The sequence below is a fragment of the Hyperoodon ampullatus genome, assembly GCF_949752795.1.
Source record: "Hyperoodon ampullatus genome assembly, chromosome: 11".
NCBI classification, from domain to species: Eukaryota; Metazoa; Chordata; class Mammalia; order Artiodactyla; family Ziphiidae; genus Hyperoodon; species Hyperoodon ampullatus.
Window position 1 is genome coordinate 36,714,955 of NC_136924.1, and position 27,666 is coordinate 36,742,620.

General features: G+C 39.0%; 1 protein-coding gene and 1 pseudogene across 2 annotated transcripts in view; one reads left to right on the top strand and one right to left on the bottom strand.

Annotated features, from left to right (window-relative positions):
* Positions 1 to 27,666, top strand: part of TNRC6B (trinucleotide repeat containing adaptor 6B) — a gene marked incomplete at its 3' end in the record, with an annotated part of 197,954 nt that overhangs the window by 33,257 nt on the left and 137,031 nt on the right. The window contains exon 4 of the mRNA XM_079716010.1: positions 7,520 to 7,587. Coding sequence (XP_079572136.1) covers positions 7,520 to 7,587 — 68 coding nt within the window. The remainder of the gene's footprint in view (positions 1 to 7,519; positions 7,588 to 27,666) is intronic.
* LOC307059952 (U3 small nucleolar ribonucleoprotein IMP3-like) lies at positions 14,015 to 14,564 on the bottom strand (annotated as a pseudogene). The gene has a single exon. The product of its transcript is annotated as a U3 small nucleolar ribonucleoprotein IMP3-like (transcript).

Sequence of the window (27,666 nt, forward strand, 5' to 3'; positions counted from 1 at the left end):
AGGATAATATATGAACATGTAGGGTTTATCCCAGCAATGTAGGGTTGGTTTAACATTCAAAAATCAGTGTTATTCACCACAATAACGAAGTAAAAAAGAAAAACTGTATGATCAGCTCAACAGATGCAGAAAAAGCATTTGACAGACATCACATCCATTCCTGATAAAAACTTTCAGCAAAATAATAGAAAGGAGCTACTCAACTTGATAAATTTTACGAAATTCTACAGTTAACATTAAGCTCAGTGGTGAATGACTGAATGCCTTACTCATACGATGAAGAACAAAAAAATGGATGTTTGCTGTCTACACTTCTATTTCACATTGTACTGGAGGTTCTAGCCAGGGCAGAAAGGCAAAAAAAGAGAAGAAGAGAGAGAGGAGAGGAGGGGAGGGAGCCAAAAGAGTACATACTGTGTGATTCCATGCATATGAACTCTAGAAAATGCAAACTAACCTATGCCGACAGAAAGGACATTAGTGGTTGCCTGGGGAGGGAGAGCAGGAGGGAAGGATTAAAAAGGGGACATAAAACTTTTAGGAGTGGTGATTTCTTGATTGTGGTGATGGTTTCATGAGTATATACATATATCAGATTGTATACTCTAAATATATGCAGTTTAATATGTCAGTTATACCTCATAAAACTGTTAAAATTTTAAATAGTTTTTAAAAGAAGAAAACAAACCAACAAAAATTTATTGGTGGCACTAAATAGAGCAGTTTTGAGCGAGGGAAAACGTAGAGGCAAAAGGGTTTTAAAAGTAGTGTGAACACAGTAGATTAAACCCAGTTATTAATCTCTGCTCCCTTCTAAACCTCCACTAAAATTACTTTTACAAAATGATTTCAGCAAGCATAAATCCACCAGAAAAAAAGTGAGTGGAAGAGAAGGTGAAGTAGATAAGAGATGCCAACGAAATTTTGGAAGCTGGAAAGCTTTTGGAGTGACCCTGAAAATGGCAGTTTTGGTTGAACAATTTACAAGGAGCGGGGTCCCAGGTATCCTGCCCCTCACATCCACAGATGGATGGATAGCTATCCCTCTCCCACCCTGGCAAAGCAGGGGGCAGGGGAGGGGGAGAGAACCTAACTAAAAACAGAAGGATTAAATCAAAGTCACATACTAGGTGAGAATGTGCCAGCTCTCTTCCCCCATTCAGTCCCAGAACACAGGAAGCCAGGCTTATACCTATTAGGTTGAGGATTGAAGTGGTACCTCTCTGGGCAATTGAACAGCCCAGGGGGGGAAAAGAATATAAAGATGTAGGCATCTGCGTGTTCTCCCAATGAAATGGCCAGATCCCCTCCTTATATCCAGGAAGCCAACCACGGGATAAGCAATGTCCTCCCCCTTCTCCACATACAAAAAGCACTTTTGAGCTCTTTAGGACTTAACTCTTAAAAATCAGTGGATAGCCGAAGAGGACCAGACATTTGATAAAAACCTGTGAATGGAAGATAGTGACCAAACCAAAGATCAAAGAGGAACTTGGAGGAAACAGATTATACAGGGAGCGAAAGAAAATAAAGCAAACAAAATAAAAACACGCCATAATATCCTCAGAAATAAGGATCATATAATCAGGGAATAAGAACAGGACTATTTTAAAAAAGGGCTATTCAAAGCACAAGGAAGAGCTCTTAAAATTAAACTGCAAGGGCAGGAAAAAAATTTTAATTGAAAGTATTGAAACGTTAAGAGAATCTCCAGAAAGTAAAATAAAAAGTCAAAGTGATAAAAGTAGAGAGATAAAGAAGAAAATTAAGGAATGAGTCCTGTAGACTCAGTACTGGGTAACAGGAATTCCTGAAGTAGAGAAAAGAAATTGGAGGGAATAAAATTTCAAATATTTAAATAAGTAGAGAAAATATCCCAAACCTGAAGAACTAGAACTTCTGGATTGCAAGTATTTACCCAGTAAATACCAGCTCAATAAATGAAAGAAGGACCATACTTAGTGGTTTGCAGTTTTAGAAGCCTGAGGAAAAGGAAAGGCTCCTAAAAGTTTCCAGAGAAGAAACAGGTCATATCCAAAACATTAGGATTTATAATACTATCGAATTTCTATCTAGCAACTCTGGGTGCTAGAAGACAATGGAGCATGGCCTTCAAATTTTTGGAGGGAAAAACATTTACTAACTTGAAATTCTATATTTGATTATGTATGTGGGTAAAAATCTTCTATATGTTAAATATATAGATAAAATAAGGACTTTCAGTCATTCACGATCTCAAAAAATTCACTTCCTGTATACCTTTTATTAGGAAATCATTGAAGTCTGTGTTCCACCTAAATCAGGAATAAACCATAAAAGAGGGAGAAAAAGGAAACAGATGCTGCAGTGAAGGGGAGAGAGCAAGGAATCCCAGAGATGAAGGGAAAGAGTCACCCCTGGCAGAGTGTCAGCTATTTAATAGTCTAGAGAGCAAACAATCGCAGCTGGAACAGGAGAAAACCCCTGAGCAATGTCTCCAAGACTGGCGTGAAATTGGTAGATTACCTGAAGCGTTTGCACTTATTTAAGAGGAGACTCACAGCTCTGTTGGAGGGTTTGAGGGCGAATTAGTGAAAAATACATAATAAATACCAAGCCAAAAAATTTGAAAGAAAGTATAAGAGGAAGTAGTAATTGTTAGTTCCAGGGAAAAGAAAAAATTGTACAAGAAAGGAAATTAACTATTCCATATGATCCAGCTGTATATGTTGTTTTACTGAGTCTAGCACTGCTAGCACTGAATATTGATTTGAACAAACATTGTGATTTATATTGGGAGGATATTGGGATATATTGGGAGAAGGGAGGTACATATGTGTTGGTGGGGGGAGCAGCAGAAGAGCGTGCTCAGTGATGAGAACACGGAAGTAATAGGGGTGGAGTTTAGTCTTTAAAGAATTTGGATAGTAAAGGGAAGGGAAAAAACAGGAGGATAGTCGGAGAGGATCACAAAGCCAAAAATAATTTTTCAGAATGGAAGAGATTATAAAATATTTGTAGCTTGAGGAGTTGAATTTACTGGAAAGGGAGAGAGAAGGGTTTCTTAGATAGTGAGATCCCAGAGAAGGCAGTGTGGTATAGGTCATGAGTTTGGAAATAAGTGGTGAGGTTAGCCTTGCAGAGCAGTCGGTGGGGGGCAAAATGGCAGTGACACAGAGGTTTGTGATACAGACATGAGAGAAAAAAACGAGGGGCTTTTGGGACTTTGTGTGGGATAGCATTGTCATCTTCAGAAAGGAAAGACTTAGGGAGGATGCTTAGTGGATGGGTTTAGAGTCTTTGAGGAGATAGAAAAGGTACAGGATAAATGAGTGAGGAGTGTGGTGTAGTAGGTCAGTCATTCAGCCCAGTTCTTAGCACCTAGAAGGCATTTGGCAGTTGTGTTGAAAGAATGAACAACCGACCAGAAGGGCTGTGTTAGAGGCTGTGTTTGGCGGGGTGGGGGGAAGCAGGTGAACAAAGGATCACAGCTGCTGGCTAAGCCTTACAGAGCTACTGGGAAGGAGCACCTGGAAGGGAGGAGAAAGAAGTGCCAGGAGATATCAGAAAATGCTTCCTAAAAAAGTAACTTTCGGGGCTTCCCTGGTAGCGCAGTGGTTGAGAGTCCGCCTGCCGATGCAGGGGACGCGGGTTCGTGCCCCGGTCCGGGAAGATCCCACATGCCGTGGAGTGGCTGGGCCCGTGAGCCACGGCTGCTGAGCCTGCACGTCCAGAGCCTGTGCTCCGCAACGGGAGAGGCCACAACAGTGAGAGGCCCACGAACCGCAAAAAAAAAAAAAAAAAGTAACTTTCAACCAGTCTTTGAAGGTGAAATGGAAGTTCACCAGAAAGACAGGATGAAGATGGGCCTTCCAGGCAGAGGTGCTGAATGTCAGCACTGAGTGGAAGTTAACTGGTATAATTTGTAAAGGAACCAGTTTTGTAACTTTCTCCAGCTCTGCACTCCAGGAGCTGAAGAGAAAAAGAGAAGCGTTTGGCAAGACAGGAATGTCCTAAGGACAAGTTGGTGGTGAGCAAATCTAGGACATTATGGAGGAAAGTCACTGAAATGCCTGCGGGTGAGCCTCTGAATGGACTCTGAGGAAAGAGAAGAACCACAGAACTAGACCTGACAATGAGGACTCCTTACAGATTCAAATGGAGGGAGGGAGTGGAAGAGGCATTTATGGTCGGAAGCGGATTTCAGAATTCATGGACCTTGGTGTGGAGCGGTCCAGATGGATGGCGAGGCCCAGCATCAGGTCCTGCCCACCTCCTCTCTGAAGCAGGAAGGAGATGGCTCTTCTGTCTAGGATGGGTCTAGAGTATCTGATGCCTTTAAACTGAGTTAAGTGCCCTTCCTTCCTTGATTCATTGCATTCTCACACTGTATTGGAATTGACTAGTTTTTGTTTGTCTTTCCCACCAATCCATAAGTTTTTTGGGGGGCAAAGACTGTCTTCTTCCCCATTACCTCAGCACAGCACCTAGCATGTAATATGTACCCAATAAATAATTCATTGAACAAATGAATGGTAATGGGAGAAAGGTGAGTGGAGACCCAAATATGCAAAATATGAGGGCTGCAGTTAAAGATTCAAAAACCAGTATAGGGGAGGTTGTTGAAGCTGTGGGTTTTTTTGTTTGTTTGTTTGTTTTTAATTTTTGGCTGCATTGGGTCTGCGTTGCTGCACACGGGCTTTCTCTAGTTGTGGCGAGCGGGGGCTACTCTTCGTTGCGGTGCACAGGCTTCTCATTGCGCTGGTTTCTCTTGTTGCGGAGCATGGGCTCTAGGCACACGGGCTTCAGTAGTTATGGCGCATGGGCTCGGTAGTTGTGGTGCATGGGCTTAGTTGCTCCACGGCATGTGGGATCTTCCCAGACCAGGGCTCAAACCCATGTCCCCTGCATTGGCAGGCGTATTCTTAACCACTGAGCCACCAGGGAAGTCCCAGGCTGTGGGCTTTTTGATTATTATTTCTCTTCATTATTGTGCTAATTAGAAATGGTTATAGATAAGACTTTTAAAAAATAAATATATTTATTTATTTATTTTCGGCTGCAGTGGGTCTTCGTTGCTGCGCGCGAGCTTTCTCTAGTTGCGGCGAGCGGGGGCTACTCTTTGTTGCGGTACACAGGCTTCTCATTGCGGTGGCTTCTCTTGTTGTGGAGCACAGGCTCTAGGTGTGTGGGCTTCAGTAGTTGTGGCACACGGACTCAGTAGCTGTGGCTCGTGGGCTCTAGAGCTCAGGCTCAGTAGTTGTGGCGCACGGGCTTAGTTGCTCTGTGGCATGTGGGATCTTCCCCGGCCAGGGATCGGACCCATGTCCCCTGCATTGGCAGGTGGATTCTTAACCACTGCACCACCAGGGAAGTCCCTAGATAAGCCTTAAAAAAAAAAAACAAAAACTAGTAAGCAGAGGCTAAGTCCACAATGTAGAGCTCTTTAACTGGGGAGGATTTTTAAAGGTCAAAAATCAAGAAATTTTCATAATATATATAAGTGGGAGAATAGTCATTCTTGTCTTTGAGAAAATTATTCCAAGGAACTTTAATAAATTTAAACAATGTGTCATCTTTTTTTTCTAATTAAGTCATAACATTTATTTGTAGAGTTAAGTGCATAAAATGTACATTTCAGTGATTTTTTTTTCTGCCTATGTGTACTTTCTTGTAACCACAATCCAGTTCAAGATCATCTCCAGCTCCTCATAAAGTTCCCCTTGCAACATTATAACCATGTTTTTTCTTCTAGAGGTTTAGATCACTGTATAAATTTAGGATGGAAGAATCCTCCCTCTCCTTGGCAAAATCTGGTAGGTTGCAGAATCAGGAAGTCCGTAGAGAAGAATAAAAGTCGAAACCTGGTTTGAATTTCACAGTATGCAGTATGTGTCTTTTATTATTCTTGCTTACACTTCCTCCAGTTTCTCCTTTTAATGGAAATAAAGTAAACCTCTCGATTTTTCTGTTCTTTTTGAAACGTAGCCTCTTAATAATACTATTCCATCTTCTCCAGTATTTCTGAGAAATGAAGACTGCAGAGGGTTGCAGAGCTGGAAAGCCTTTTGTTTTATTTGGGTTTCATTATGGTGTGTATCTGTGTTACTGTTGTCTGTCTTCCAGATTACTAGGTTCTATAAGAAATGGACGGTATTTTTCTAAGTAGGGAATAATCCTTGAATACATCTGTTGATATCTATCTCCTTGAATACTTCTGTTTGATATTTTAAAATTATGCCTTTTGGGGATGTTTTCATAGGACTGATAGTCCCAGTTTGTGGAGGTAGCTCTATCTCTGTACTTATCTTCCTTTAATGATCAGTAAACCATCTGGAATAGTAAAATGCTTTCTTTTTCCTTTGAAAATTTGTATTGAGAAATAAACCATACATATAAAAGAGAAAAGAAATACATACAGTTAAAAGAATAATTATAAAATAAATGCCCATGTACCTACTACATAGGCCAAGAAATAGAATTTAACCATACCCCAGAAACCACCATGTGTCCCTTCCTGATCAAATCCCTCTTGCCCGACTCCCTAAGATACTAATTAGCTTAAATTTTGTAATAGTTATTCCCTTTATAGCTTTATAAACCATAAATATACATATGTCTATATATACACATATATGGCTTAAAAATGTATATATTGGAATTTTATATTAATGGATTTAAACTGTGTATGTATTCTTTTGTGACTTGCTTCTTTCACCTAGTATTGTGTTTTTGTAACTCATCCAGGTTGAGGTGTGTTTCTGTAGTTCATTCATTTTCATGCAGTATAATATTCTGTTGTCTTAAAACACCGTAGCCTATTTATCTACTTTATTGTTGATGAATGTTTATTTTTTTTCCTGTTAAAAATAATGCTCCAAAAAATATTTTTGTATATGTGCAGAAGTTTCTCTAGGGTATGTACCTAGAAGTGCAACCACTGGTTTGTACAGTAAGTACATAGTCAAGTGTACTAGATAAGGGCAAACTTTTTAAAAGTAGTACCAATTTTCCCTCCCACTGGGAATGGATGAGAGTTGCTGTTGCTCTGCACCCTTGTCAACACTTGGTATTGCCCAACTTTTTAATTTTAGCCAGCCTGGTGGTTGTGAAATGGTATCTCTTTGTGTTTTTAATTTGCATTTTACTGATTGACAGGAGATTGAACATCTTTTCATAAGCTTAGGGCCATTTATGCATCCCCTTCAGTGAAATTCCTACTCAATAATTTTGTAAATTTTTCTGGTAGGTTGTCTTTTTCTTACTGATTCATAGAAATTCTTTATTATATTCTGGATGCTAATCTTTTGTCACAATTATGAATTGCAAATCAGCATGCTTCCTTTTTTATTCTGCAAATCTGGTCACCCAAGCAGAGGTTCCGTAAGCAAACCTGGAGAGTGAAAACCACTGGCTGAGGCTTCTGTCCTAGGCAGTATGGTGAAATGCCATGTGGTTCTGTAAGCACAGGCCCTGGCACTTTGGAGTGATTGCATCTTAGTTACTAACTACTGCTGACTTGTGGTACTTGCCTTTGCAGGTGGAACAGGAGGATTTTGTAATGGAAGGGCATGGCAAGACTCCACCTCCTGGTGAAGAAAGCAAACAGTGAGTTACAGTTTATTTTAAAAGGGTCTTATTACAGATCTTCAGAAACACTTTGGTTAAACATGCTGAGAGCATGTTTGCAAGGGATGTATATGTTGGGCACATTGTGGAACTCACGAATTGCTTTGGTGGCTGTTAATGTATTGCTTCTATTTATAGACAGACTAACTGGAGGGACAAGAAAGTTGGCTTTGTAGTTTTTCACACTCGACTAATCAAAATTTATGTCACGCTTTAGCAAAGGCTTTAAGGCTTAGGATGTTCCAAACTGAACTAACAGCCTGGTTGATTTCCTAAGACAGCGTAAAATGGTATATCCTTTTCTTAGGATAAGAAGTGAACTTTATGAAGTGAACTTAATTAATAGACTGTTTCCCTGCATTCCAAGTGTGAATTTATTTGAATAATACTTCCTGAAATTCTGTTCCATTAGTTACTTATACTTCTGATCTCTGTTTAAATAACAAGTTGTTTCCCTAAAGGAACAGGAATTATGAATAATATAACGTAGCCAACATTCTAAATAATTCAGGATGTCTCCTCTAACTTCATTTTTTTAAAATAGATTTATTTATTTTTATTTTATTTATTTTATTTTTGGCTGCGTTGGGTCTTCGTTGCTGCGTGGGCTTTTCTCTGGTTGCAGCGAGCAGGGGCTACACTTTCTTTCTTTTTTTAAAAATCTACTTATTTATGGCTGTGTTGCGTCTTCGCTGCTGTGCACGGGCTTTTTCTAGTTGTGGTGAGCGGGGGCTACTCTTCATTGCAGTGTGCAGGCTTCTTATTGTCGTGGCTTCTCGTGTTGTGGAGCACGGGCTCTAGGCGCGCAGGCTTCAGTGGTTGTGGCACGTGGGCTTAGTAGTTGTGGCTCCCGGGCTCTAGAGCACAGTCTCAGTAGTTGTGGTGCACAGGCTTAGTTGCTCCGCAGCATGTGGGATCTTCCCAGACCAGGGCTTGAACCCGTGTCCCCTGCGTTGGCAGGTGGATTTTTAACCACTGTGCCATCAGGGAAGCCCGGGGGCTACTCTTCGTTGCAGTGCGTGGGCTTCTCTCGTTGTGGAGCACAGGCTCTAGGTGCGCGGGCTTCAGCCTCACGAACTCTAGAGTGCAGGCTCAGTAGTTGTGGCGCACGGGCTTAGTTGCTCCGCGGCATGTGGGATCTTCCCAGGCCAGGGATAGAACCTGTGTCCCCTGCATTGGCAAGCAGATTCTTAACCACTGCACCACCAGGGAAGCCCCTCCTCTAATTTCTTAAGGAGTGATAAGTTTTAAATCTGAAATTGAGAGTCCTCTAGGTAGCTTTTGTGTGGCAGTGAGTAGATTTTTTCCGCCCTCTGTCACAGAACTTGAAAAATTATGTTGCAGAGCAGAGTGGTGTTTCATATGCCCTTTTAAAGGAAAAACAGTTAAGACTGGCTTAAAGTACTGACATAACTGCTATTTTTTATTCAGACAGTAGTCTTCTAAGTTGAATGGGACAGTGATTCATGGAATTTACCGAAAATTTGTAGAGAGAAACTCTTTTCTCTCATCTTTTTTTTTTTCCTAGAAAATAATTTAGTTTTGGTCTGTCTTGTGAAAATTGTGTCTCTGAAACCCTTAGGAATGAATTATGCAGAATATGCTATGCTGCCCTGAGGCCAGGTTCATTAAAGGAGAATGTTTGTCTTGTATTTGTTGTGAATGGAAACCAGGATATTTTCACAGCTGGTTTAATTTGCTAACCAGGCAGTTTTAAAAATAGCTTACAATATAAATCCTAACTTTGCTGTATTCTGTCAAATGCACTTATATTCTGCATGGGCGGATGGAATCAATTCATCTTTAGCAAGATAGAAAGCCAAACAACTAGTCCCAGTAGAGGGAACTAGGAACACTTCAGTTGCCCTGCCCCCTTATCCACTCCCCCCTCCCATACTCAGGTCAAAGGTATTATAATATAAAAATCATAGCTTCCATTTGACAAGGGTTTTCTGTGCACTGAGAACTTTGCTTAAGGTGCTGTGTATGTTATTTCCAACCCTTACAGTGTCTCCACTTCATATATTGGGGTCGGTAACTTGCCTATGGTAATGCAGCGTGAAACGGAAGTTAGGGTTTGAACCGGATCTTTCTGACTTTAAAGTGTTGTATAATATCTCTTGAATGCAAATTCTTTGCCAACCTTGGGATCTATGTTCCTGAAAAGTATTGTGGCTAGCAAAATTGCAGCTGTCAAGATCAAAGTCTCATGGATAAGAGTGAGTTGGGGGAAACAGTGAAAATGGCATAAAGCCTATTTTTAAAACACAGATGAAGGTTCTATTCTCTGAAGGGTATCCATTTCCCAAACAAACCAGTCTTTATCTTTAAAAACCTGCTCCAGTAACCCCTATCCTGAATCAGCTTCTTTAGGTATTCAGGAAACATTGCTGGGATAGATTCTCCCACAAGTTTTATATTATACAAACTGTACTTCTTTTAGAGAACTTGAAACAGCCCCAGCAGACTTGAAACGTCATGGGTTGTATCCTTACCGTTCCCCTTGATTGTTTTGTTTTCACAAATCTCTGACTTTTCACAGATGAACCTTGTTTTATTTTGTTTTGTTTTTTTGTGGGGAGGTGTTGTTTGTTTTTTTCTGGGCTTGGTCTGCTATCATATACTAAAATGATAAAGCAGAAATAAATCTTCTCTCTGGGGCTTCCTCTGATAGACCTGCCCACCTCTTCTGTGGGAGTGGGGGGAGCAGAGGTGCTGTGTTCTTTTGTTTGAGGCAACAGAAATAAAAAGAGTGAAAAACTTTTTTATTTTTTATTTTTTGTATCTCAGAACTGCAGTTAGCAAAGGATGATTGAATCCTGGATAGTAGGATCTAGGAACTGAATACTACACTCTAGATCCTGTGAGAGACACATTGCTGAATAACTTATGAAATTCCCATGCATTCTTTTTTTTTAATTATAAAAGTAATACATGGTTGTCATAAAACATTCAAACAGTAAGGGTGGATTTAGAAATAAAAGTGAGACTCTTCTTTTACCTTCCTTCCCTTCCTCATCTTCTTAAACATTTTCTGTATACTTAGAAAAACAACTAAATAGATTTTTTTCCTAATATAATTCTTCTGAGACTTGCTTGTTTCATCTGACATCTTTTGCAGTCTATTTCATTCTTTTAAACATCTGCAAAACATTCTGTTGAACTGATGTACTATAGTCATTCTTCTCTAATAAATATTTTGGTGGCCTTTGCTTCTTTGATTATTACAAATAATACTTTATTGAACATCCTTATTCTTATATCTTTATACACAGGTGTATTTCTGTAGAATAGATGTCTAGACATGGAGCTGTTTGGCTCATGGGCATGTTTATTTTTTTACAAGGAGATAGCTGCTATCAAATTACCTTTCAAAAGAGCTATACCAATGTTCATTTCCATCAGCAGTGAAGGAGAGTGCCCATTCCTCCACACCTTTGATGACAATAAAATTATTTATCTTTGAATTTTTGCCCCTCTAATATTTTATTGTTTTAATATGCACTTTTATGCTTACTACTAAGATGGAATGTCTTTTGTTCATTTATTGGCCATTGATTTTTATTTCGTGTACCACCCTATTTACCTAGGATTCCCATTTTTCTTTTGGATTGTTTGTTTTGATAGTTTTGTAGGAGCCCTTTACAAAGTGTAGATATTAACCTTTGTCATTTGAGATGTTCTGTATATTTTCTCCCAGCCTTATCTTTTAACATTGGGGTATCTGTCATACTAATAAACCATTTACATTTTTATGTAGTAAAATCAGCCTTTATGGCTTCTATGTTTTGTGCTTTCCTAAAGAAGTCTTTGCTACCCTAACATGATGAAATGTCCTGAGTTTTTCTGCTGTATTTTTCACTTTTATACCTTTAATTGAACTGTACTCATTTTTATGTATGGTATGAGGCAGAGATCTAACTTAATTTTCTTCTGAATTGGTTTCCAAAATGGCTCTCATTCATTGGTATTAGCTTGTACGGAGAGCCTTTTTCACTTACGGAGGCAGGTGGAGCATAGGGATTATATAACTCACTCAAGGTCACAGAGCAAATTCTAGTAAGGATTAGGTCTAAAATTATTTCTGTTAGCTGATCTGTGCCACTTTTCTTGTTTCTTCATTTAACATTTTTACCATAGGTTCTGGAAGTTTTGAAAAAATTATTTTCTGTGATGTTTATTTCAATGGAATAAGTTCTATTAATAGGTAGATTAAGGTAGCTATGCATGTAGAAAGCTTATTGAAAAAATAATTGCCTTTTGATATTGAAAAATATTTGTGCTAAATTATTAATATTTAGATCAGTTGTGCTGATTTCTGGTGTACGTGTGAATAAGATTTAGTAGAATGTATAGCTTTAAACATTTGTCTATATATATTGTTTCAATATTATTGCTTTTTAATGAGGTTTATTTACTATTAGTGTATCTAATATAATCATTTTTCTGAGGATATTCACTTTATGAGCTATTGAAGCAAATCAGACAAACCAAGGTTATTGCCATATAATTAATTACTATACTAAACTCACACAGTATTAATCACATGATGTGTTTGACACAGGGGTAGATATAAAACTATTACAGCTTTTTAAAACACAACATGAGCAGATACTTGCTCATAGATTGTGTTTGATCATGCTTATTGAAAGCTCATTCCAGATAAAATGTTTCTACCCAGGCAGGATTTTGATTTGGTTTTATTTATGATACAGGTGGTGGTCTAGTTATTTGTGGGCTTACCATTTCTTGTAATTTTTTTTTGAGATAAACCCATGCACATATGGTCACCTATCTTGTAAATTATTTTGAAGTTAGATATCAGTTTTGGTATATTAACAAGATGAGTTTGGCCTCTTTTTCATTTCCTCCTTTAAAAAAAATTTAATATAGCTTATAAACAAATCTAAGCTTTAAATCTCCATGCTGAAATTCACTTATATTCTCAAAAGATATTTGTCTTTAACCTACTAAAATAATTCAATTTTTCTAGTAAATTTTTATCGATTGAATTTTCTTAATTCTTTTGGTTCATTTTATGAAAGGTCATCATTAAAAATAACTCTCCCAAAGCAGGATCTCAAAGAGATATTTGCACACACATATTTATTGCAGCATTATTCATAATAGCCAAGAGGTGTAAGCAACCCAAATATCCATTAACAGGTGAACAGATAAAGAAAATGTGGTATATACATACAGTGGAATATTATGAAGCCTTAAAAAAGAAGGAAGTCTTGTCACATGCTACAACATGCATGATCCTCAAGGGCATTATGCTAAGCAAAATAAGCCAGTCACAAAGGACAAATACTGTATGATTCCACCCATATAAGGTATCTAATATAGTCAAAATCATAGAAATACAAAGTAGAAAGGTGGTTGCCAAGGGCTAGGGGGAGAGAGGAGAGAGGATTAGTATTTAATAGATATAGAGTTCAAGATGAGAAAATTCTAGTGATCTGTTTCAAAACAAAGTGACTATACTTAATACCACTGAACTGTACACTTAAAAATAGTTAAGATATAAAATTTAATGTTTTTTACCGTAATAAAAAAAAATAGCAACCAAATTGAGATGTACCTTAAATGTAAAATATAGCCTGGATTTCAAAGACTTAGTACAAAAAAAGAACGTAAAATTAATAACTTTTATATTGTTTGTTTATTTATTTATTGCACTTAAAAAGCAGTTAGGCCATTTGTTGGCATTAGGAGAGCATTCCTTTAAATAAGAGAAAGGACTCTGAACACTAAAATCTCATCCATTTTATGAAAACTTGAGACCAAACTCTTCATCATCTGTAAACTGCTTAATCACGAACAGGGGCAAGAATTTGAGTTAAATAGATTAAACCAAACTGTCCGGCTACAAGAAAATGAAAGGAAAGCTGGGGTCGGGGAAAGAAAATGAAAGGAAAGCTGAAGGCGGGGGAGCCCCCCCCAAAGTCCTTGCTTTCACACTACAACGTTTCAGGTATAAGAATCTGACAGTTGGGACTTCCCTGGGGGTCCAGTGGTAAGACTCCCCCTTCCAGTGCAGGGAGTGAGGGTTCCATCCCTGGTCGCCGAGCTAAGATTCCACATGCCTTCTGGCCAAAAAACCAAAACATAAAACAGAAGCAATATTGTAACAAATTCAATAAAGACTAAAAATGGTCCACATCAAAAAAAAAAAAAATCTAACAATTCCCCAGTGCAGCACAAAACTGCTTCCCGTAAGGCAGTCATTTCATTATCAACTGTCCAAAGGCTAAGAAAATTTCGTGGAAAAGGAGCATACCCTCTGGCTCTGTGCGTGGCCTGTAGCTGAGGAGCCAAGTTCTTAAGAACCGAGGATTGACTGCCATACTCTTGGGGAGAACGCCGTCATAGAATCTCAGGCATCCGTTCTCGGCTTCCCCATCTATAAAATGCGGCCCTGGCGAGGCAAGACCTGATAGGCTTCCAGATCGAAGCCTTCACGCACCTCATTGTACTCCAGCACATGCCGCTTGATCTTGGACCAGTCAGCCCAGATGACGAAGTCCTACATGCTGCACATGACAAGGAAGGTGGGGTCGGTGACCACATCGGGGCCCTTGTGCACGTGGCCCTGCTCCATGAATGCCACGGCGGCCTGGAGGTGCTGCACCAGGCGCAGCTCAAGCAGTACAGTGGTCAGGCTGCGGCGTTAGAAGGACGAGGCCTTGAGGAAATCGCAGAGCTCCAGTGATCCACATGTGGGCACTAGGCCCAGAGCATACTTGTCCAGCAGCGCTTCGGCAGGTCGCGCAGGCGCAGCTCGCGCGCCCAGCAAGGCTCAGCTGGTTGTAGCGTGTGTCGTCCTCCTACTGCTGCAAACGATGACGCCGCGACACGTGCAGCTCCTGCAGGTTGAGATCGGTGACCTCCCAGTTCAGGAAGACCATCTGCTTCAGCAGCTTCTGCTCACGGAATTTAAGCTTCCACACCATGGTGGCGGCTCAGATGCTCTATATTGTTTTATGTTGAAATGATAATCTGTTATATATGTTGTGTTAAATAAAGCATATTAAAATTTTAAAAACCAAAAAAATCTCATTTAATAATGTATTTTATAGACAGTATCCCCTTTTTAGGGATTGTTGATATAATTAATTGTATCATTTTCTATATTTCTACTCTCTTGGGGTGCTTTTTTAACTTCCCTTTCTAAGGGAGAATCTATTCTTGCATCGGAGACCTGTAAGGAAATCGAAGTGTTGAAGACAGTTTTATATTGATTCAGAGAGAAGAATGTAATTTAGGGAGTCATCACCACCCTTTATACCCCAGTGTGGTGTAATATGGTTTTGTGCTTGAGGTGCTGTTTTTTAAATGTCTTAACCCCAATGTCTTGATTAAATTCTCTTCTTACTAATTACATTCTTCCCAACTTAAATGTCTAGTTATAAAATGCCCTTTTAATTTTTCTGAATTATTAATTATACAGACCTTTTGTAAGTTCTGATAGTTAGTCCTTACCTTTATTTCTGTTCCTGCTCTAACTCCTTAACCTACAGTTCTCTCTTCCTCACATTCATCTTATACTGTGGTACAACTTTTAAAAGTTGATTCTTTCTAAATCTCTACAGTTGATAGCCCTTATTTTATATTTGATTACCGAATTTAACACTAAAGTCTTTGGGAACCATTCTTTTGGTGCTTATTTAAAGGCTTTGGGAAGCTCTGTAGCATTTCCTAAATACAGAGAAAATGAAAGTATTTCCAAATCACTCAGTTTATAGATAATTATCTTCAAAACACAAACCTTGGTATTTGGCCATAGGAAAGGGTTTTTCGGTTTGTTTGTTTTTAACATTTCATTTTCTGTTTTCTACCATCAGTTTTTCACCAACTTTTTTTTCCCTTTGGACCATTAAAATATGTACATGTTGAAATAAACTTATTAAGAAGTACCAAATTGAATGCTTTATAAACTCAGTCATTACTACACAGCAGTAAGCTGGACATCAGGAAAATAGTTGGATTTCTTTTTTTAATATTTATTTATTTGGCTGCGCCAGGTCTTAGTCGCAACACGTGGGATCTTCGTTGTGGCATGCAGGATCTTTTTTAGTTGCTACGTGTGGGATCTTTAGTTGCGACATGTGGGATCTAGTTCCCTGACCAGGGATGGAACCCGGGCCCCCTGTATTGGGAGTGCGAGTCTTAACCACTGGACCACCAGGGAAGTCCCTGGATTTCTATATAATCTTTTCAGATTGTTTTTGGGAGAAAGGAAGTGAGTTATTTTCAAGTTTATTAGTATTTTGAAAATGCCACAGAGGGGTTCAGTAGATAGTTATGCTCATGGAATTTTTGCTGCTGGGAATTTTAGTATAACCATAAACATTTTATACTAGGTCTTTGGGAAACTTTCAGTTGCTAATAAATTTTCTAATATACATTGAAGTCACTTAAAAAAATAATTATTTGAAAATGTCTTTAAGTTCTAAACTCTAGGGCTTCCCTGGTGGCGCAGTGGTTGAGAGTCTGCCTGCCAATGCAGGGGACACAGGTTCGAACCCTGGTCTGGGAAGATCCCACATGCCGCGGAGCACTAGGCCTGTGAGCCACAACTACTGAGCCTGCGCGTCTGGAGCCTATGCTCTTCAACAAGAGAGGCCGCAATAGTGAGAGGCCCTCACACCGCGATGAAGAGTGGCCCCTGCTCGCCACAACTAGAGAAAGCCCTCGCACAGAAATAAAGACCCAACACAGCCAAAAATAAATAAGTAAATAAATTTATTAAAAAAAAAAAAAAAGTTCTAAACTCTATTTTATGAGGTTTTTCCTGTGTTTTGTAATTGAAAATGACTACAGACTGTGGATTCCTGCTACACTTACAGGTTAAAGTGGTGACTTTAAACAACAATGAATAGGGTAGCTCATGTGGCTCTCAGAAAACTGCAGTTAATTTAATAAAAGTCTTATTTATTTAGCTTATATTTTACTTATGAACAAATAATATGCTTTCATGGAAAAATATTACTTGAAAGGCAAAATGTAGTAAAATGTATTTACCCAGTTCCTTGAAATTATTGTTTTAAGGCTGCTTTTTTGGAGACATTACTGTTATCGTATAGTTGTAAAATGTTTTGAAATACATAGCATTACATAAATATAGATAATGAAATGCATGTTCAGTTGCAAGAATTTCCAGTGGTGTCATGAGGAGAAGGTAGTGTTTATTTCCCCAAAATTTTATGTTCATTGGAGGGTATGGACACAAGTCCTGCCCTAAGCACTGCGCCTTTCCTTTCCCACTGGGAGTCTGTGCACTGAGGTTTTGGCAGAAGTACGGGGTGGAGGGGGAGGGAGATTGTAGTAAAGAGGAGGCACAGCATGATGGCAGGCAGTGAAGGTCAGGCTAAGGCTTTTTGCTCTGTCTTCAGCTCTACAAGAACAGAGACTTTTGCCAGCGTGGTCACTGCCATTGGCACCAGAAAATGTCAATAAATATATACTGAATAAATGAAGACGTCAGTAAGTTCCCACAGACTGTTAAGAATCCCTGTTCTGCACACTCACATTGAAAATCTGAAGTGGGGTGACTAAAAATCCTAACTTCAGAATATTTTATTTATTATTAGCAGAAGAAAAGTGAATGGGTAACCTGTCACATTTGACTTTATATTCAGTACTTTCTTAAATGTATTCCAACAGATCCAGCTTTAACAGATTCTTCTCTTTAAGTGTCCCTACCTGTAAGCCAGTTGATTATTATTTCGCAAAAAAAAAGATTTTCTATGCAAGTCTGAACTCTTTCTTTGCTTCCAAGGCCTCCATAAGATGCCTTTAGGGCTTCCCTGGTGGCGCAGTGGTTGAGAGTCCGCCTGCCGATGCAGGGGACACGGGTTCGTGCCCCAGTCCAGGAAGATCCCACATGCCGCAGAGCGGCTGGGCCCGTGAGCCATGGCCGCTGAGCCTGCGCGTCCAGAGCCTGTGCTCCGCAACGGGAGAGGCCACAACGGTGAGAGGCCCGCGTACCGCAAAAAAAAAGAAAAAAAAAAAGATGCCTTTAGCCTACTTATGCATATTTTCTCTACTGTTTGAAGGATCTTCCTGCTCCTGCCCAGTGTCTCTCAGTAAGGTCTTCCATGCGTATCTCATTTCCTTCCCCGTCTCATGCCTTTGTTCAGGCAAAGAGACCCTTCTTTCTGACCAGGAGCAAATCTAGGTTTTGTGGGAATGCTCTTTAGGAAAAAGAAAATCAGGTAACCAACAAGGACCTACTGTATAGCACAGGGAGCTCTACTCAATATTCTGTGATAAGCTATATGAGAAAAGAATCTAAAAAAGGATGAATATACATATATATATAACTGAATCACTTTGCTAACACAACATTGTAAATCAACTATACTCCAATAAAATTTATAAAAAAGAAAATTTCAAATACATAATTGGTACAAAAGTGAATATTTATTTACAATGAGGAAAGAAATCACAAAAACGGCAACTTAAAAAAAGTTGAGGGCTTCCCTGGTGGCGCAGTGGTTGAGAGTCCGCCTGCCGATGCAGGGGACACGGGTTCGTGCCCCGGTCCGGGGAAGATCCCACATGCCGCGGAGCGGCTGGGCCCATGAGCCATGGCTGCTGAGTCTGCACGTCCAGAGCCTGTGCTCCGAAGCAGGAGAGGCCACAACGGTGAGAGGCCCGCGTAACGCAAAAAAAAAAAAAAAAAAAAAAAAAAAAGTTGACAAACACAAAATTCAGAAAAGTAACATATTTGTATTAATTTGTTTTAATATTTGCCTAGCAGATTGCTCTAAAGTTTTTTTCCCAACATTTTCTGGCTGCTTACTCTTTGAATGACCCTTCATATTACGACAATTCTGTGATATTTTCTAAAAAGAGATAGAGATAATTCAGTGTTTTCTATAGCATGGTTGACCAAAATATGTTGTTTGTTATTGATAAATTAGAGAAGTTCCTTTCATCTTCATAACCTGTTATTGGCTACATCATATAAATTTGTAAGATTGTTACCAATTTTGGGAAAATCTCTAGCAAGTATCTTTTATAAATAGGCTATAAGATTGCAAGGCTTCATTTTTTTCTCGTATATTGACTACCCTGAAATACTCTTTGAATTGACACATTTATATCATGGTATGATCTGGCCCTGCACATTTCTGTCAGCATGCACAATGAGTTGGGCCAGCAACATCTTTGTTCACAGGATGGTTAATAGTAACTCAGCCATACAAGGAAGTGACTGAGAACCACATAAATATATTCCATTAAAACCAAAGGGAGTTCCCTGGGGGCGCAGTGGTTAAGAATCCACCTGCCAATGCAGGGGACACGGGTTCGAGCCCTGGTCCGGGAAGATCCCACATGCTGCAGAGCATCTAAGCCTGTGTGCCACAACTACTGAGCCTGCGCTCTAGAGCCCGCACGCCACAACTACTCAGCCCACGTGCCACAACTACTGAAGCCCTTGCACCTAGAGCCTATGCTCTGCAATAAGAGAAGCCACCGCAGTGAGAAGCCCATGCACCACAGAGAAGACCCAATGTAGCCAAAAATAAATAAATTAATTTAAAAAAACCCAAAACCAATAAAATATCATCAACACAGCTTTCCCTTTAGGAATCCCCCAAAAGCCTACAGCCACTCTGACTCTATTGACAGGGGGGATCATGGTGGGGGGGAAGTTGAGATGGAAAGAGGCTGTGGTTTTGACAATCTGTGTTAAGATTGTGAGGAAAATACATTGTCTTTGTACATTTTTAAAAATAATTGGTCATTTGGAGCAAAGTTGGAAAACTCACACCTAATTTCAAAATATATTACAAAGCTGCAGTAATCAAAAACAGTGTGGTACTGGCAATAAGACAGGCAAACAGACAAATGGAAAGAATAGAAAGCCCAGAAATAAACCCTCATATAAGGTCAGATTATCTTTGACAAAGGTGCTAAGACCATTCAATGGGGAACAGAGAGTCTTTTCAACACATGGCACTGGGAATTTTCAATACCCATTTGCAAAAGAATGAAGTTGGACCCTTATCTTACACTGTATACAAATATTAACTCAACATAGATCAAAGACCTAAGCCTAAGACCTACAACTATAAAACTCCTAAAAGAAAACATAGGAGAAAAGCTTCATGACACTGGACTTGACAATGGTTTTTTGGATATGACACCAAAAGCATAGGCATAAAAGCAAAAATAGAGAAATGGGACTACATCAAAGTTAAAAATTTTTATGCATCAAAGAACACAGTCATAGAGTAAAAAGGCATTCTACCGATTGTGAGGAAATATTTGCAAATCATATTATCTAATAAGAGGTTAATATGCAGAATATATAAAGAGCAACTCAACAACAGCAAAAATCAAATAACCTGATTAAAAAATGTCCAAAGGCCTTGAATAGACATTTCTCCAAAGATGATAACATAAATGGCCTTTACACATATGAAAAGATGCTCAGCATCACTAATCATCAAGGAAATGCAAATCAAAACCACAATGAGATGTCATTTCACACCCATCAGGATAACTACTATCCAAAAAAAAAAAACAAACAAAATAACAAATGTTGGCAAGGATATGGAGAATTGGAACCTTTGTGCACTTTTGGTGGGATTATAAAATGGCATAACTTCTATGGAAAACAGTGTAGAGTTTCCTCAAAAAATCAAAAATAGAACTTCCAAGTGATCCAGAAATCCCCTTTCTAGGTATGTATCCAAAAGAATTGAAAGCAAGGTCTTGAAGAAATATTTGCACACTCATATTCATAGCAGCATTATTCATAATAGCCAAGGGGTAGAATCAACTCAAGTGTCCCATTGGTGGATGAATGGATAAACAAAATGTGGTATATACAGGAAATGGAATATTATTCACTCACAAAAAGATGGAAATCCTATTAAATGCTACAACATGGATGGAACCTTGAAAATATTATAAGTGAAATAAGCCAATCACAAAAAGACAAATACTGTATGATCCTACTTTTATGAGGTATCTAAAGTAGTCAAATTTATGTAAATAGAAAGTAAAATGGTGGTTGCCAGGAGCTGGGGAGAGGGGGAGAAGGAGAGTTGTTTAATGGGTATAAAATTTCAGACTTGCAAGATGAAAAGGTTCTGGAGATCTGTTTCACAACAATGTGAATATATTTAACACTGCTGAACTGTACACTTAAAAATGGTTAAGATGGTAAATTTTACATATTTTACTACAATAAAAAAAAGAAAAAAAAAAGAGGTCATCTGGGCATAGTTTCAGGACCCCTCCTAGGGCTTTGGGAGAGCACCATGAAAGTGAGGGGTCCTGCAGCTAAAGCTTCATTAGCTTCATATTGAAGCATCTGGGGGTTTTTGTGTTCTTTTGGTTTTGTTTTTTGTTTTACTTTTATTTGCATTTATTTTTTTGCGGTGTTTATTCTGGTCCGTAAGTTTTTGTTTCTTCTGGAATATCTTTTTCTTCTGTGCAACCTCTTCTTCTGGTTTAGGAACAATCTGTTCTTTTTCAGTAAGGATATCTCAGTGTGGCAGGGAGAGCTCATGTATGGGTTGATCTGACCATGAGCTCTGTTAAGTCCTGCACCATGTCCTGGGGACTTCATTCACCTGGATGTGCTCAATGACCAGAGAATCTACCCCTAAGCCCTTAAGTTCAGCATTACTCTGTGCATTATTGAGCATGTGCAGCAAAAATTCAGCACTCTTTTTGGGCCATGGAGCCCCACTGTTTGGCCCGGGCACACCTACCAACTCCACCATTGTAACAACAGGATGGCACACATTGCTGAAACATCTATTTTGACCATTCTGATTCTGTCCTTCCTTTGAAACTCAGCTCAAATGAGCTATAGTGTCTCAATTTTCTAACTCCTGTCTCTCTGAGGGTTGGAACCACATAGTTAACAATTTATCTTATACTTTCTTGTTGACTGTCCAGTGTCTTATCTCCTAATTATAGGATGTTAAGTGTTGTTTCTTTTGCATCTTATAAATACCCAGGTTAATAGTATTCATCTCTTCATTCTTTTGCTTATTCATTTGGTCATTCATTCAGCAAACATTAATTGAATTCCTCCTATGTACTAGAGATAGAAATAATAACCATATACCCTGCCCTTAAGAAACTCATAGTTTAGGGCTTCCCTGGTGGCGCAGTGGTTGAGAATCTGCCTGCCAATGAAGGGGACGCGGGTTCGTGCCCCGGTCCGGGAGGATCCCACATGCCGCGGGGCAGCTGGGCCCGTGAGCCACAGCTACTGAGCCTGCGTGTCTGGAGCCTGTGCTCCGCAGGAAGAGAGGCCACGACAGTGAGAGGCCCGCGCACCGTGATGAAGAGTGGCCCCCGCTCGCCGGAACTGGGGAAGGTCCTCGCACAGAAACGGAGACCCAATACAACCAAAAATAAATAAATTAAAATAAATAAATTTAAAAAAAAAAAAAAAAAAAAAAAAAAAGAAACTCATAGTTTAGAGGGGGAAGCACCAAGTAAATGGGTAACAATAACAAAAGGGTTTGAAGGTGCTTCCATAGAGGCATGTACAGTGTGCCAGGAAGCACAGAGGAGGACACTGAACTCAAACAGGAGTGTCAAGGAAGGCATCCTCCAGACGCAAATTTGATTTTTGAGGTTTGGTTCTAAAGAATCTGAGAATTTTCTTTTAATGTTCCTTAAAAGGTCTGCTAGCATTCTAATTTATAAATGTGTAATAAGAGTGTAAATGCTAACCTTCTCCAAAGATTTTGGATTCTAGTTGTGTTAGAGATTCCACTGTAGTTTTGACTACTATTTCTAACTATATACCTTTTGACTTTGTTGGGGATAAAAATTCTGAAAAAACTTAGTTCTTACATTTGTTTCTTGTCAGCCTTCTTCATCGCTGTCGTTTGGTAGTACTGAAGTTGATAAAACTTAGAAAAGCTTTTGCCTTACCTGTGTTTTCTACACGACAAACTCCTACTGATTCTTTAAGACTCGGTTTAAAATCTTACCTCCCCTGTGAAACCTTTTCTGACTCTCAGCAGTTAGTTCTTTGTATTCTTATAGCATAACTATTTATACTTTAATTATGGCAGTTACTATGATATATTTTAATTATAGATTTACATGTCTCTGTCCTTCAAGGTGTTAAAATCCTCTTTGTACCCTCCTGGGCTTGGTTCCAGCACAGCATCTGATACATAGTAGATGCTTAAAAGATGATTCTTGACTGAATGAATGGTGAGTTCAGAGTTTGGGGTCTTATTTTTGAAAGGGTGGATTGGCCTTACTGTACTTCATGGTCACAGATTGCATTCTTTTTTTTTTTTTTAAATATTTACTTATTTGGCTGTACCGGTCTTAGTTGCAGCACACTGGATCTTTTAGTTGTGGCATGCAGCATATTTTTTTAAATAAATTTATTTATTTTATTTATTTATTTTTGGCTGCGTTGGGTCTTTGTTGCTGCGCGCGGGCCATCTCTAGTTGCAGTGAGCAGGGTCTACTCTTCGTTGTGGTGCGCAGGCTTCTCATTGCGGTGGCTTCTCTTGTTGCAGAGCACGGGCTCTAGGAGCACAGGCTTCAGTAGTTGTGGCTTGCGGACTATAGAGCGCGGGCTCTTGAGTTGCCCCGCGGCATGTGGGATCTTCCCAGACCAGGGCTCGAACCTGTGTCCCCTGCATTGGCAGGTGGATTCTTAACCACTGTGCCACCAGGGAAGCCCCCATGCAGGATCTTTAGTTGCAGCATGTGGGATCTAGTTCCCTGAGCAGGGATCGAACCCAGGCCCCCTGCTTTGGGAACATGGAGTCTTAGCCACTGGACCACCAGGGAAGTCCCACAGATTGCACTCTTAACAACAGCCAGTTATCTAACTTACGACAGAAGCCCCTCTACCACCTCCATCTGATCCAGGCTATCCTCCCTCACCTAGAAGTCCACAGTTGCCTTCCAACTTGTCTCTGATTCTCCACTTGGTCCTCTGTAGTGTATTCTCCATATAGAAGCCAGGATGAGCTTTTGAACACATAACTCTGATCCTGTCTCTCCTAAAGTGGTAGTAAGACCTCCATGGGTCCTTGGAATGTTACCTTGGGAGGTTTTGGAGACTTTGTCCCACTTTATAGAAAACATATTAAAAGGTACCCTCATCCCATTTTTTTTTTTAATATTTGTTTATTTAGTTGGCTGTGTTGGGTCTTAGTTGCAGCATGTGGGCTTAGTTGCCCTGCGATCTTAGTTCCCCAACCAGGGATTGAACCCATGTCCCCTGCATTGGAAGGTGGATTCTTAACTACTGGACCACCAGGGAAGTCCCTCATCCCATATTAAATACATGGTTTTATTTATTTTTGCTACCGTATGTTAAAAGAATTTTAATAATTTTGCTTCTGAAATTCTTTGGCTACGAATAACTGACTTAATTTGTAATCACCTAAGATTTCTTAATAATTAACATATTTAGTATTTTTTGCAAAGTGAGAATTATTTTCAAATGTAGTGAAACCTTATAAATGCTAAACTTAGTGAATGAAATTGTTGGGTGTTATATTCCAAGGACACTGAAGCATTTATTCATTTTTATGGTTATAATTTTCTTTTTGTATTTTGGACTTGTAAATATATTTTTTCAGGTTCCAAACATTTGCCTAGACCCTTAAAAAGCTTGTAGATCCGAGATATTAAGTGGAGACTGCGTAATGGATAAAATGGCACTGTTCACTCTCCTGCTTTAAAATTCTTTTGTGACTTTCCACCGTTCTTAACAATAACATCCTTTCTGTGGCCTGCAAGACCCACTATGATCTAGCCCCTCCTACCTCCTCGGCTTCATCTCCCACCTCTCTCCCCGGTCACCTGGCCTAGCCTCCTGATCGTCCGTCTTGTTCTTTCAACACTCAAGCAATCTCTTTTCAGCTCAGCTTAAATGCCCCTCCTGAGAAAAGCCTTCCCGAACCACCTGATCTAAAGTGAGCCTCTCTCAGTTTTTCCATATCCCATCAATTCTTTACTTCCTTCTCAGTGAATTTCCTTCTCCCATGAGGATACTGGCTCCACGTGGACGAGAACCTACCCTGTTTGGTACTACTGTATTCGCAGCACCTAGCACAGACACAGAGAAAGCAGTTAATACATACTTGTTGAACAAATGAAGAGTTATGTTAATAGATTTTGTAATTTAACAATCCTTGAATTGTTGGTATAAACCCTACATGGTCATAATGAATTATTCTCTTAAAACTGGTAAATTCTATTTGCTAATATTTTACTTAGGATTTTTGTGTTCATCTTCACAAATGAAGATTGGTCTGTAGTTTTATTTTTCATACCGCGTCTGAGTCCAGATGGGTATCAGGAATATGTTAGCCTCATAGAAGAAATTAGGAAGCTTTCTCTTATGTCTCCATAAGTTCGGGAACAGTAGAGATAACATAAAATTATCTGTTTGATAGAAGAAAACCATTTGTGCCTGACGTAGTTTCAGTGGCTAGTTCTTTGAATAATTATCTAACACATTTCTGCAATGGGTTTTTGTTATTTTCATAACTTTTCTTGAGTTGACCTTGGTAGTTCCTATTTTCCTTGACTATCATCCATTTTATTTAATCTTCAGTTTTACTGACATAAAGTTATGTATAATTCTTTCACAATTTAAAAAAGTCCTCTCCAAATTTGTGATTATAATGTCCCATTCTCAGCCCTAATGTTAATTTATAGCTTCTTTCTTATTTTTTTTTTTTTTTTTTTATTTTTTGTGGTACGCGGGCCTCTCACTGCTGTGGCCTCTCCCGTTGCGGAGCACAGACTCCGGATGCGCAGGCTCAGCGGCCATGGCTCATGGGCCCAGCCGCTCCGCGGCATGTGGGATCTTCCCAGACTGGGGCACGAACCCATGTCCCCTGCATCAGCAGGCAGACTCTCAACCACTGCGCCACCAGGGAAGCCCCTCTCTTATTTTTAATTGATCAGACTTTCCAAAGGATTATCCACTTTTATTTATTTATTTTTTATTAATTTTTAAAACTTAATTTAAAAAGTTTATTGTTATTATTTTCATTGAAGTATATTTGATTTACAGTATTGTGTTAGTTTCAGGTGTACAGTACAGTGATTCAGTTACAGATATGTGTGTGTGTGTATATATATATATATATTCCTTTTCAGATTCTTTTCCCTTATAGGTTATTACTAAATACTGAGTATAGTTCCCTGTGCTATACAGTAGGTCCTTGTTGGTTATCTATTTTATATATAATAGTGTATATAAGTTAATCCCAACCTCCTAATTTATCCCTCCCCCCACCCCCCTTTACCCTTTGGTAACTATAAGTTTGTTTTCTATGTCTGTGAGTCTCTGTTTTGTAAATAAGCTCATTTGTATCATTTTTTTAGATTCCATATATAAGCGATATCATATGATATTTGTCTTTCTCTGTCTGGCTTACTTCACTTAGTATGATAATCTCTAGGTCCCTCTGTGTTGCTGCAAACGGCATTATTTCACTCTTTTTTATGTCTGAGTAGTATTATATGTATATGTATACCACATCTTCTTTATCCATCCATCTGTCAATAGACATTTAGGTTGATTGGCTATTGTAAATAGTGCTGGAGTGAACGTTGGGGTGCATGTATCTTTTCAAATTATGGTTTTCTCCAGGTATATGCCCAGTTATTTATTTTTTAAAACAAAATTTTTAAAAAAATTTTAAGTATAGTTGATTTACAGTGTTAATTTCTGCTGTACTGAAAAGTGTTATACATATATATAAATTTTTTTAAATTTATTTTTATTTCTTTATTTTTGGCTGCATTGGGTCTTCGTTGCTGCACACGGTCTTTCTCTAGTTGCGGCGAGTGGGGGCTGCTCTTTATTGCAGTGCACAGGCTTCTCATTGCAGTGGCTTCTCTTGTTGCAGAGCACGGGCTCTAGGTGAGCGGGCTTCAGTAGTTGTGGCACACGGGCTCAGTAGTTGTGGCTCACGGGCTCTAGAGCGCAAGCTCAGTAGTTGTGGTGCACGGGCTTAGTTGCTTCACGGCATGTGGGATCTTCCTGGACCAGGGCTTGAACCCGTGTCCCCTGCATTGGCAGGCGGATTCATAACCACTGCGCCACCAGAGAAGCCCCATATATATACATTTTAAAATATTATTTTCTATTATGGTTTATCTCGGATATTGAATATGGTTCCCTGTTGTTTATCCATTCTATATGTAATAGTTTGCATCTGCTAAACCTGAACTCCCAGTCCATCCCTTCCCTACACCCCTCTCCCTTGGCAACCACAAGTCTGTTCTGTCTGTCTTTGAGTCTGTTTCTGTTTTGTAGATAGGTTCATTTTAAAACAAGCAAAAATTTTTTGAATCAATAAAGATTCAGTCTACTCTTTATGATTTTATCATTGTTAGTTTATTTTTTGAGTTCATTACTCATTTTGTAGATTTTTGAGTTAAATATGTTCAGTTCATTATTTTTCAATCATGTTTCCTCATAGAAATATTTTAGTAGTGGTTATATAGTCACCGAAGGTGCCAACTTTGAAAGATAACACTCATTTGAGCATATAAGTTCAGGTTTATTTGTTTTAAAAGTAAACTCATTTTTTGTTACTTTGTATCCTCACTTTGTAATATAATTTAAAAACACTGTCTAATTGTTAATATGAAAACAGCACAATAAATATAACTATATCACAAAGTCCAAAATGCCTGGAAATACAGGGGAAATAGTGCATTTATTACACTTCTTTCTTTTAGATGAACAGTTGGACTAATTGTTTTAAGTTTAGAGGTATCTCACCAAGAAAAAGTTTCCTGGAGGTTGAAGAAAATTATTGATCATATCATTTGAAAATAGAACTAATATTTTGCTTTAAAATGTGTTTGTTTCTCTACTTTTTGTGCAGCTTGCTATAACACAAGGAAACACATAGTCATGTTTATATGATAATATTCTGCATTGAGGAGTGGAGACTTGGCAAAATTCAGTCTTATAAAGAAATTCTGTCCATCACAAATTAAAACAAGGCAGCTGTACAATTTCCATGCATTTTAACATGTTGAGCATGCTCCACAGAAGTAAGCTTT